Source organism: Gymnoscopelus braueri, assembly GCF_963280865.1.
Source record: "Gymnoscopelus braueri genome assembly, chromosome: 5".
Taxonomy (NCBI): domain Eukaryota; kingdom Metazoa; phylum Chordata; class Actinopteri; order Myctophiformes; family Myctophidae; genus Gymnoscopelus; species Gymnoscopelus braueri.
Window position 1 is genome coordinate 26,019,827 of NC_137606.1, and position 13,091 is coordinate 26,032,917.

Sequence of the window (13,091 nt, forward strand, 5' to 3'; positions counted from 1 at the left end):
CTTTAATTCCTCAATCCGGATAATCCAGGATTATAAGGCCACCTTCAGTTATAACCATGGGAGAAACACACCTAATCTTTGACCATGCAAAGTAAGGCTTCCTTTCACCGTGGGGATCAACAGTGGCCATCTCTCATTCAGCTGCCCTATCTCATCTCTAGACCACGAGGTCACTTGTTGATGAGTCACACAAGGAGGCTAAAGAGACCCCACATAAACTGGGACTCAGCCTGAGAAAGAGATTCTCAGCCATTACATTTGAATCAACTCATCATTAACCACAGTGCAGCCCTGATTTCATAATGGTAAAACCCTTGGGCTTCAGTTTGTTGACTGAATCCTTGATGTCCTCTTGAGTCTTTTTCAGTGATGTCTTTAACAGATAAACAACCCTTCTGAAACCCTCCTCCAGTCCCATGCCAGTTGTCGCTGAACAGGGCTGGACAAACCAGGCCCTGCCCCCGCAAACCCTCTTCAAGTCCAGTTTTAGGCTGAGCTCTTCAGGGCTTAAAGCACCAGGGACATCCTGCTTGTTGGCCAGAACCACCAGAGGGGCCTTCTTGAGACTATAGGATCTCAGAACCTAAGGAGAAAAGAAGAATTTAGGACTGAGTAAACGCATAACAACAGCAGATTGTTCTCAGGAGCAAATCAGGGCAGGCCTTGTTAATTTCCGTTTAAAATAGATTTTTAAACATGAATCTCTCACAAAAAGATAATAGAAAAATATTTACCTGATCAAGCTCCTTACGAGCTTCTTCTAGCCGCCTCAGGTCACAACTATCCACCACAAATACCAGGCCAGCTGTACCAGCGTAGTGGTGTCTCCAGTGAGGCCTCATCCTTCTCTGTCCACCCACATCCCAAACTGTCAACTCCCGGCCTTTTTCTTCAGTCATAAGCATCTCAACGTTGAATCCTACAGTTGGCACCGTGATCACACTCTCATTGTACTTCAGCTTGTACAGCAGGGTGGTTTTCCCTGCTCCGTCCAGGCCAAGCATAAGAACCTGTGCTTGCTGTTGGGGCTTGGAGCCATGAATGCCCATGTCTGAAAACACTGATCCCGTTGTCTGAAGAAATGCAGCTGGTCTCTTCTTTACGCTTAACTGCGTAAGTGCGTCCAGTTGGTTATGGCTGTATAATCTGTTGGCTTGGAGAGAGGTCTGCGCGTTTGTGCTCTGTGTATGGTCTCTTATAAAGACTGGATGCTAAACGGAATGCCTTATGTACACATGAGTCAGAGAGACCCCTCCCCTCAGTTGTTGTGATTCCTCCAGTCATTACGCAGCTTTCAGTAAAGCTTTTTATATCTGCTGGGTGACTGTGCATGTCAGAGGAGCACAGAGTTCTCTGGTTACAGTTCTGTCAATGGAGTTGAATCACACCTGCCCTCAACCATCACACACAGCCTGTGTTTGGTGGGGGGCGGATTTTGTTTCATCCCGGATACTTGTCTTCAAGCATTGACGTCACACACAGGGCAGTTTCAGTTCATGGTCCACTTTCCCACACGGGTGACATCAGTTTATAAATTTATGAGACATGAGAGCTTACAAACACAACAAACAATACTATGGAATTAGCATGTGTGTGCAGCTTCCAGAGATTTTAAGTTGTTGTAGCTCTCTGGGGCACTTCATTAACTACACCATACAATAATTTACTAACATTTCTTGACTAACTCCAGCATATACAAACATGGTACATTAAAGACAATTGAGATCAATTGTTAATTCAACAAGGTAAGCACTTATGGTACAAACCTATTCTAGTAGTTCATAACTGGAAAGGTTCTTTAACAGTCAGAGGAATTGCCAGCTCTCTTGAAAGTGTCTTTCCAGTACTTTGACTTAATGGTACAGGCACCAAAAAGTGTTTCAGCACAAAGCCTTCTTCAGTCTTATAGAGACCATAAGACCTTAAACAGTCCGTATGGTCACACCACACAACTTAAATACATATATAAAAATAAAAATAAAATAGATGTTTAACGTCTGACCCTTAATTCAATTAATAAATATATACACCAGTTTATGTGGTTATGTAGTAGTAATACCCAAATCACATTAGAAATGTTCATATTTGTATCTGTAGATAAATACATTTTAAAAACACATTTACAAGTAGCAAAATATATACAGAAAAACAGATTTTATAATAATTATTATGAATTATTATAAATTAATGAATTAATGATATAATAGTAATGATAATAATTGTTATTATTACAGAGTAATAATAATAATTGTATTATTATTATTATTATTATTATTATTGTTATTATTATTGTTATTATTATTAAGGGTAGCTCAGCGTATAGTAGCACGGCTTGGGTTAGGGTAACTAATGTGCATACTGGGAGGTGATGGCAGGCGATGGCAGGTGTTGCGCTCCACCCCAGCAATCCATTCAGGGGTCCAGGGGTTCTAGCATATGGAAAAGGGAATAGACACTCTCCTTGTAGCTTGTAGATCTGCTTTTTTTATACAAGATTTCTATACATTTCATACATTTGAAACTACACACATTCTGCATAATGAGTACTTTCTACTTTTGGTACTTTAAGTAAATTTTTAATTCCGGACTTTTACTTGTAACAGAGTATTTCTACAATGCAGTATTGATACTTTTACATAAGTAAAACATTATAGTACTTTTTCCACCTCTGTTTATATGCACATACAGGCAAGAAAATGTGTCACTTCTACTCAGTAGGTCATGATGTGTCTTCCTTGGGGTCTCAGAGTGCAGAAACTGTACAGCCAAGAGGTGATGACAGAGATAGAGCACTTCTATAGGGATGCATTTCTTGTATCTCATAAACTAAATACTCTAACAGTTTAAAGTAACATTTAATGTTGGTGTGTTTTCTATGAATGCCAATCTGAGTGCATGGTTCTATTTCATATAACGGGGCCCCTTATGTAGTATTGTGTATCTTGTGTGTATGGGTAATTATATGTATGCATACTGTAGTATGTCCATATTGGTATGCAAGCATACTTGATGTTATATTTTTTTAAACTATTGATAGCTTCTGGCCATTTCTTTTTTTACAATGTAACTCTATGGACCGTGTTTCACCTATGGCCTTTATACTGTACGCACTACGTAAGAGGCACTTTTTTGTACACTGAAGAATGCCTTGTGCTAAAATGTTGATTGGTTTCTGCCTGTGTCTATTAAATAGAATTACCTGAAAGACATTTCCGTGAGTACTGACAAGACCTTTTGACTATAATTAGATAATTGAAAAAATAACCATAGCTCAGAGAAAATAGCATGTTCATTTATATTTTATTTGTCTTTTTGATTTACATTTGAAAATTCACAGATTTATTCTTTTTTTCTTCATTTTTACAATTTATTAAAGTCAACAAAACAAGTACAAACGGCACATAAACATTCGGTAACATACGTTATTCAGGAAGAAGAATGTACAACTGAAAAAGCACATACAAACAGTTTTTTGTCCAGTAAATACCTCTCATGTTAAACAATCCAGGGCCGGGTGCATTGCTTTATTCATTGCTAGACAGGGACAAGGTGATACTAACAGCGATATGTACATTCATGTTAACATTTCTCATCTCTTGGAGACATCCATTTAAAGATGCAATTCTACATGTATGATACCTGTATGATGTCTATGTCGTGCTATGTGCATGGCAAGTTCAACTGCATTATATTAAGGAACAAGCAGTTAGTTTTGGCAGCAGACTTCATAACAGGAAATGAACAGTTTTACAAAAATAAGGCAACAAGTACATATTTCATTCAAAGGCTTCTTAATACATATTCAGGTGACAGTTCAGGGAAATAGAAATTAAACTGTACAGTACATATACAATGTGTATAGAGTAGGCTGTTGGACTACACAGTTGTTGATATCATGTAAGTCGACACAATCTTGATAAATGAATGTGTGATAACGTGGTACAGTTTTATATAATTCAAGTGGGCTCTGATGATGGGTTGAACAAAGTTACAGAATAGAGCAGGGGTCTTCAATGTTTTTCAGGCCAAGGACCCCTTAGAGAGATGAAGCAGGGGTCCCACTACATATTGTATAATATACAATACATATATTTAATAGATAGCTTCATAGACCTGTTTGACAGCACTGTCATCAGTGTGTTAATGTGTATTTTGAGACAGTTAACCACTTAAACCCTCAATACTTAGAATACTTGTAGCCTCGCGTGGCCAGACAATATCACACGACACACTAATCTGCCTAGGGCTAAAGTGCAATGCAATTTCGCAAAGGCAGATTCGTCTGGAACCAGGCTAGAATACTTGTGTACTTGATCTGCTCTTTTTCCCCTACACCAAACCTCTTTGCCGAAAATAGCCAATCCACAAGCTCACAACGCCTCGTAGCATGAGGTGTTGTGAGCTTGTAGATCAGCTATTTTTGGCTAATGTTCCCCTCAGAAAAATAATTCTAGGATTCAAGTGGTTAATGTAAATAAAAAAAAGTTCCTATCACACAAACATTTAGAGGCCCCCGTGTTGTAACTCTGAGTACCCCCTAGGGGTCCCGGACCCCCCTGTTGAAGACCCCTGGAGTAGAGTATTTACAATAGTTAATCAACGATCAAAATAGAGATGATGATCTAAAACATCAAGCACCTCTTCAAAGGAAAGAAGCATATTTGGATTGGACACAAATGAAAGAGATGGAATGGTGCAGCTGAGCTGATGCCAAAAATATTCTCATCACTCTAAAATCAACCTGGCCCTGGGTCAGGGATCTGTGACATGAAAATGTAACTTGCTTCTACAACTAGAATGGTGGTCTGGGTACGCGTGGGGGAGAATATGTTTTGCATTGTTAATGTATGAAGGGAATTCATTCACAATAACGATTTGCGCCTTTGAAATGTATTTGATTAAAGAAAACACGTCCCAGTTGTAGCATTTCAGTGCAGTCGTTTAGGAAACATCAGTGAATGTAATAGACGGTATGCAAATCTAAGTTAGCATATTCGAAAAAATAAACTAATGTTAGTGGACACACACATTTTAGTTAAAGACCTATAACTTTTAAAATTATGATGAGAGTAGCGAAACACCATACTGAGTGGTGTTAATTATTTTGTTATCGTCTGGCAAATTACTATGTTTGAATTTAAAATGTGTGTGCAATACCAACACTCTGACAACAACGCATTTATCTTTCGTTCCCTCCCTCAAATGTGTGCGCACACACTCACAATGTCAAACCTTTTATTTTTGCACACAAGTGACCCCTAGCTCATGCTGTAGTAACTGTAAGATACTGCCAAGACCAAATGAAGAGAAAATCCACTTTTAACAGTAAAATTAAGAAAAGAGAGAGAGAGAGAGAGAGAGAGAGAGAGAGAGAGAGAGAGAGAGAGAGAGAGAGAGAGAGAGAGAGAGAGAGAGAGTATTGTATTGAATGGCTAGCTCCCGTTTACATTTCGTGCCCCATAAGTTGCAGTCTCGTTTTAAATGTTTCATCATAAGCCTGCCCATCTCTTATAAATACATAAATCCAAACATAGTACATACATGTACAGAGGTGGGTTGTGACCAGTGACTTACTGCCCACCGGCCTTACTGCCCCCTGCAGCTCCTTTAAACTTGACCACCATAACGGTGATGTTGTCAGGGCAACCGCGGTAGAAGGACTGGAGGACAAGGCTCTTGGCACCGAAATGGGGCTCGTCCAGGCGCTCTTTGATGAAGCGGACCGCCTCTTCGTTGCTGAAGGCGTCCCACAGGCCGTCCGACGCGAGGATCATGAATTCCGGCCGAAGTTTGTCCAGGTCAAAGGACATGATGTCAGGATCGGGGATGACCACGTTTAGGTTCTTCAGCGGATAGTCGCCCAGAGAGCGAGACATGGCCAGAATGCCCTGCACTCGCCAGGAGCCATTGAAACTGATGAAGCCACCTGGAAACAGAGGAAGAAAAAGAAAAGTGGGGGAGTGAGAAAGGAGATATACTGTAGGTCGGTGGTTCTCGAAGTGGGGTCCGGGGACCCCCAGGGGTCCTCCTTGGGGAGGTTCCAGGGGGTCCCCGGCAAAATGTGTTAATATAGCATCACAATTTTAGCTTTGGCTATTCAAAAATAGCAGATATAGTGCCGCGCTATGAGCTTGTAGATCTGCTATTTTTCAAATATCATGAACATTAGTGATTTTTTTTTAATATATATATATTTTCTAAGGAAACACAAATCTTTGGTTCTGGGGGTCCCTGGCACAACATATTTACAGATGGCGGTCCGCGGCCAAATTTATATCAATTTGGGGGTCCCTGGCATGAAAAAGTTTGAGAAGCACTGCTGTAGGTAATAGAACAGTGATGTACAAGAGTATGAGAAGCGAACAACATGAGAATAAGAGAGGAAGGTGTCTCTGATGGACAGTGCTCAAGGCCAATACAGAGACCAAGAATGAATAAATAAACTGTATATATTATATCCTTTTCTATTGTAACTAACCCTAAACCTACAATATATACTGTATTACCTATAACTACAAGTAGTACCACATTGTATTATAACTGTTTTTTAAATGATCTAGTGTTTTATAACTTTTATTATATTAGGTCACTACCACCTAGAGCAGAGTTGAAATACTGTACATGTTTGGCCCTCTACTAGCAGCACTTTCATTAATCTTTATGAACTATGATGCCATTGATTCTCAGGCAACAGAAGGAAAATAAAAGTGTATGGATCAATGCCACCAATTTTCCATTTGTTCAATAACCATTTAGTTTAGGGAATTAAATTGTTTTTATTGGATACGGTTCAATTATTTTCACATCCGGTATGTAGCAGAGTCACAACTGTGGAATTTCACTGGAAGTGTTCAGAGGCTTCAGACTCCCATATTTGGTAACAATTAAATGCCTTCCTAAGAATTGGACTTACTAAGCTGGAAGAATATTCTAAGATTACAAAATCAGTTATCCTGTGGAAGTTGGGTGCTGTATTATGCTTGCTGTTAGTCACAACAATGTTACATGTAACATATTAGAGCGATTAAAATATATAATTGCAGGACACTGCCTAGCTAATTTTAAAACTTTGGATACATTGCTCCTGGCAGAATAGTCGGAGTAGGCCGTTCTCACCGCTATTCTAGCAACTACCTTGAATTTCGATATCGCTAGACATATCAGTAAGCGGAGGTCTCTGGTCAAGACTACGAATAGTGAGGCCCATACTCATCTATTGAGCTATTTTCCATCAATAGGCAGAGGCGCACCCAGATAGTCGTCTCCAAAATCAAAAGCCAATGTATGTACGGTATGTTATACTTCAAGTAAAAAATATTTCAGAGGATTTCTTATGTATTCTTCTAACCCAAATGAGGCAATGGTTAAATGTTTGCACCCAACAAAACTCTTGTGCATCACGACTCATTTAGGGATTGATTTCCGGTTCCTATTGCTGCGGTTGCTTTTTTCTATATATTAAAGATGGCGGATTTCAAAAAGCTGGAAAATCGGCTTCATTTACGGTATGAAGAAACCAATTGCGTCACTTTGTCCTTTCATTTTTACAGTCTATGATCATGACGCATGGAGAATATTGAAGGCATACATATATCCATATAGGTTTCTTCTTATTCATTAGATAGATTACGCATCCTGCCAGGTTCTGTTCTGCTCGTCACCGGACATCACTGAACCATTTCGTACACTGAGAAATACTTTTCATCAGAAATCCAATAACATCATATGCTCTTGGTGGTCTGTTTGAGATGTGTGGTTTGACGACTCTGCACCTCCTGCACAAGGACACCAGTTTGCTCTTGGGAGGAATTAAGTTTCAAAGGCTTTTTTTTTTGGGTAACATTGATTCGACGTGGGACACCGTCGTATGACAGCATAAATTGGGCATTAGTCCACTAAGTTACCAAGAGGCTAAGGTATCATAGTTGACATTATGTAAATAGTCTGCAATTCTATAACGCCTTCATCCAATGCACTTTATAATGTGCATTACGTTTACTCATTCACAGACACACAGAAACACACGCACATTTACACACCATGGTCGAGGCAACCATGCAAGGTCCCGCTCTCATTGTGAGCAGTTAGGGGTTCAGTGTCTTTGACACTTTGACACTGAACAAAACATGCTGGCCTATAACCAATCACCACATGGCATCTTTCTAAGTAAATTTCAATTTACATAAAAGAGGTGGTGCCATGGTTTTGCACCTTTTCTGTTTTTCATGTGTCTAGGAGGTTGATAGAACTTCATTAAGCTGTTTTCATGGTGTTTTATGTCTTCTCTGACTATTTTGAGTTTCTACCTGAGGGCTGAAACCTTGAGGGTCAAACGTGCCAATAGAAAAACATCCCTTTAGTGACACAGTAAATACATATGTACATGACATATGTACATTATAAAGGGTATATAAATATTAAATATACTTAATGAACTGGAGGCGTGTCCACATAAAAACATAATTTTAACAATTTCTACTTTTTTGAAAAAAATCTTCCTCCTAGTATAACCATAATACCTGATGATTATGTTTTAGGGGGGGGGGGGGGGGAATGACTGAAAATCACGGCACCCCGTCTTTAACAATTAAAAGAATACAGCATATTTCAGCCAGCTGTAAATATTAAGAAAAAATATTATTAATAAAGCTGAACCTACAGTCTTTACAGTGTTTTCGTCAAGAGGAAATGAATGCTATGAATTCCTCAAGTTGGTAAAAAAAAACATTTTAGTATATGGTTTATGCATTCTAACCCACATGTGGCAAAAGGCTTGCGATAAACAAAACTGTTGTGCATTCATTTCCTCTTGAAGAAAACACTGAAGACAAGTTATGTTCTTTCACTTATTTCTTACTAGTGTTTGAATCAAAAGAGTGGACGTATTGCATGTCAACAGTGTTACTCCAATATCATTATTAAATAACATGATATTCTTTGTGTAATATTTATATAATGTCCTTGATTGTGTTTGGTTATAGGCTACCATGTTTAGTTCTGTGTCAAAGGGCCACCTCTATCTGCTCCAAACAAGTGGTTGTCTCCACCATTGGAAAATGTTCAATACCCAAAGTGACCATTGGATGGCGGCAGTTAGCCATTTCAATGCCCAACTGAATAAAAACCAAATCTGGCAAGCTGCCATTACATCAAAATCCCTTTTCACAAAAAACACAGATAGGATGGGAGATAAATTGTTCAAAGAAATGTATAGTCTGAGTAGGGCTTTACCATTTTGGCTAAAATGATATTCCTGATTATTTTTTGCTTAATATTCTAATTACTATTATTACGTAACCATGATTATTGGTAATGATGATTTGAGGGGTAAAACAATGTATTTTTATACTTTTCTTAATGCCCTGTTCATAGCTTTGGTCAGGTGGTCTGTAATGGCTTCTGTGATTGTATTGTTCCTCTGTCAGCCTGATGGATGGGTACATGGGTTGTAGAATGTTCTGGTTATTAACCTTTTGTGTAATGCTCAGATGAGGAGGGCAACGTGCAACAGCCTACCAAATAAGGCGTTTGAATTGCCAAGTTTCATGATTACATAGTTGCGAATCATAAAATCACAATCTTTGTTTATTTTCAATTAATTGTGCAGCCCCTAAGTCTGAGTACAGATGATCATTTAATGTGCCACTAAACTTGGAGTTATTAGTTACTGGTCTATGATGTTAATCTAACCTGTATAGATCTAGATTTTAGAAATGAATATGAGGCCAATACCAAGGCTTTTGCACTCGCACATACAATACATGGTCACACATCCATACACACTTTACACTACTGATATCACTGACTATTCACATCTCTTATTTTATGCACAGTCTTTTTTAGTTATAAATAAAATAACGTTAAGTTTAATCCTGTGTGTCGTCTCCCTTTCTGTCATAATGTGAGCCAGTTCATGACAGTGTCCAATGTTCACTTTATAAAAATATGACTTTGGAAGTTGCTTTGATGTTCCCTCAGGTGTTTTCTTTTATCCTTCAACTAAAGCCAGGTCCATCTGCTCTGAATCAGATGTGAAAATACCTCCTGACACACAAAAATGCATGCTCACCAGCCTTCTTTATCCTCTTGCGTTCTTTGAGCTGGTAAGGCTTGTGGTCATGCGACAGAGGAACAGCATTTCCATCTTTATCACACAGAACTCCACGTGAGTCTCCAACATTGGCCACTATCAACTCTTTGTCGGACAGCAGAGCCACCAAACATGTTGTACCTGCAGGAGAGAAGGGGGAGGTGGGTGAGACAGGACTTATGTTGAGAATGACCTCAACCAAGTCAGAAACAGCAGGAGAAACAGCCTTTAATGCACAAAAAACATATCCAATGCCTATCTAAACATCTGTGGCTGCAAACAATGCCTTGAAGAAGGCACTTCAAAAACATTCTCCTCCTCTTTGGGACGCTGTTCTTTCTTCCGTTGTGTTCCTGTCTTTGTTTAGTTTCTCAGCCAGGCAGAGCAGAGTCTGGGCTGAGACTCTGAGGCCTATTGTGTGAGATCCAAGGCCCTGTAGAGAGAAGACAGATCTATCTGTTTGGCCATCTGCTCACATAAAACTGAGTCAAGACCAGAGAGACGGCAAGAGAGGAGAAAGAAAAGACAACAAGAAAGTTTGTGTGTGTGTGTGTGTGGGGGGGGGGGGGACCACCCTGAGGAGGGAAAATAGAGAGAGAGAGAGAGAGAGAGAGAGAGAGAGAGAGAGAGAGAGAGAGAGAGAGAGAGAGAGAGAGAGAGAGAGAGAGAGAGAGAGAGAGAGAGAGAGAGAGAGAGAGGACAACCAGTATAGTTATGCTCAATGGACTACAGCAAACAGGGCAAAAACGTACAATGACTGCATTCTCTCTTTGGTGATTTGCTTGTGTCCTCCTGGGGTCACTCTGTGTTCTGTAAGGGAACAAAGGCTGCTGGCATCAATGTCCTAGTGTGAATTTGAACTACCTATGAACTTTTTGAAACATCCCTAAAGTACGGTACGTTCCACAGACACCTTGGTGTCATGTTTGCACGGCCGCCTAACAGCCACTGTAGGAAGAGCTTAATAATGGGCCTTTTCAGAAACTTTCAATGAAATTAAACTAGTTCAATTCCCTGGTGAATAATTCCCCCAATCATTTCAACCATTCAGAGACCAAACATACGGAGATGCCTGGAGCGGATAGAGTAAAATAAATAAATGAAAATGGGACAGAGATGAGGAAAGAGAAAGAAAGAGGGTGATTTTATATTACGATTTATAACTTGGTGATACTTACAGAGAATGGGAAGAAAAAATGGAAAAACCTGTAGGGATGGATACCGGGAAGACTCATTTGCTTATTGATATGATGCAGTCTTAAATATAATTTCTGTTCATTACATCATGTCTTTTATGTCATCACATAACACGTTTGTAGCTAATCCTGTAACTGGGGGCTCACAGCCGCCACTCTGCATCTCTGTGTGACGCTGTCTGGCTAATTATCCTTATCTGGTTCCTATGGAGATAACGATAATGGACAGAGGTGACTTCCTAGCACACCATTTTCCAATTATCCGAGCCCAGCCGTTCCCCGTTCTCCATTAACACGCTATGCCAGCGTACATTGTGAAATCCTGAGTGTTCATTTCACTCTTCGATTTAAATGAACACTCAGTTAACACTCAGTAACACACAATTAGGCTAACATCTCAGACCCAGTTAGTTCAGTTAATCCAAATAGCACTGGTTGGTTTATTCCAATTGTCAAAGTATCTGTGCTTACGTAACGTCTATGCTTGAAGATCCTATATACATAACCTATAGTCCGACACTGCATCTGTCTGCATTCTGTGGCTTTACAATGATGACGATGATGCTTGTTGGGAACGATGCTCGTTGTATGGTACCCGTTGTAAGCGTTCAGAGGACTTAGTGAAGTATCTATTATCATAGTGCTTGGAGATCAGTCTATGACGTCAGTACTATGACGACATGTTGATGACATCAGGGACCTCCATATATGGGCTTGAAAGGGACACTGACAGACGTACAGACACACAGACAGGTAGACACACAGAGCGATAGATACAGAGATTTTTCGATTTTTATAGATATCTCTGGAGATCCACTGATCCGACCAACTTCACACTTACAAGGCAACCCCTTGGGTGTGCCTTGTCCCACGTGCCAGGTTTGAAGCCGATCGTCGGGCGGTTCTCAAGATGTGCAATATAAGATATTATATCCTACTTGTTGAATACATTGATTCAAAGCCTAAACCTCGCTTGAAATTAAACAATTGTTCTACTGCTCACTTGTTACACCTGGCTGGATTTAATAATTAATGTGTGTTTATGCATGTACTGTATGTATGTTTGTTTGTCTGTCTATCTGTACTATAAGCATTTTTGTTTGTGCCCTAAAGACATGTCACATCAACATAAAGGGTTAACTGAACACCACACAGCTTTAAGAGGACTGTTTCCATAATAGACTTTCTGCTCCTGGGCATTCCATCGAGGCCCCATCTCCCTTATCTCTCTTTTGAGCGCTACTGTGCCTTGATAAACAATGAAAGGATGAACAACAACGCAGTGATATTGTCTGGCCACGCGAAGCTAGGGATAAATCTGATGTGCCCTTGTTCTGGTGGAGATGAGCAAAATTGAGATGGTATCTCTGTCACCCACCCTCCTTCCCTCACAACCCCTTCTCTCCAAGCATAATCCTGGCCCGATTATAACACAAGCGAGGAGCCGAGCGTCCTGAATAGTTCAATTGTTGAATCAGATACAAAGGGGCAACAATTTAAAACAATTACCTGATCACCTGATCCCCCTGAGACTCATGGCAGTTAAGAAAGAAGTCTCTAAAGTCACTCCAGCCTAGCTGTCCAAACCTACAACTGCACAACAGCAGAGCTTTTTTCCACACAGAATGTAGCTTGACAGTGAGATACGTGGAGGCGAGAATTGTTAGGAATATTATGACATCTAAGGCGCAACAAGTCATAATAAGGAAAGGGGAGGGGGTGCTTGAGGAGATCAGAAAAGATGGGGATGTCGAGGTCAAGAACTGAATGTAATAAGAGAGGACAATGCTGCTTCTTGTGCTTCA

The 13,091-nt window shown here is 39.9% G+C and overlaps 2 protein-coding genes across 2 annotated transcripts in view; both read right to left on the bottom strand.

Annotated features, from left to right (window-relative positions):
• On the bottom strand, window positions 1–1,152 carry LOC308086230 (ADP-ribosylation factor-like protein 14). The gene is made up of 2 exons (XM_080429686.1): window positions 735–1,152; window positions 1–583 (listed from the first exon to the last, which is right to left on the bottom strand). The coding sequence occupies exons 1-2, from the start codon at window positions 1,047–1,049 to the stop codon at window positions 275–277; spliced, it is 624 nt and encodes a 207-aa protein (XP_080285812.1). The 5' UTR covers window positions 1,050–1,152; the 3' UTR covers window positions 1–274.
• Window positions 1,153–3,283: 2,131 nt separating this feature from the next.
• ppm1lb (protein phosphatase, Mg2+/Mn2+ dependent, 1Lb) overlaps window positions 3,284–13,091 on the bottom strand; it is a 56,389-nt gene continuing 46,581 nt past the window's right edge. Inside the window, exons 3-4 of the mRNA XM_080427782.1 lie at window positions 10,070–10,231; window positions 3,284–5,926 (exon numbers count right to left, since the gene is read on the bottom strand). Coding sequence (XP_080283908.1) covers window positions 5,571–5,926; window positions 10,070–10,231 — 518 coding nt within the window. The 3' untranslated portion in view covers window positions 3,284–5,570. The remainder of the gene's footprint in view (window positions 5,927–10,069; window positions 10,232–13,091) is intronic.

Bases quoted from the DNA above. Each gene is read 5' to 3' on its own strand.
- LOC308086230 (XM_080429686.1), bottom strand. From the start codon at position 1,049: ATGGGCATTCATGGCTCCAAGCCCCAACAGCAAGCACAGGTTCTTATG. The intron at 584-734 runs GTAAATATTTTT...TTTTCTCCTTAG, and splicing joins CTCGTAAGGAGCTTGATCAG to GTTCTGAGATCCTATAGTCT.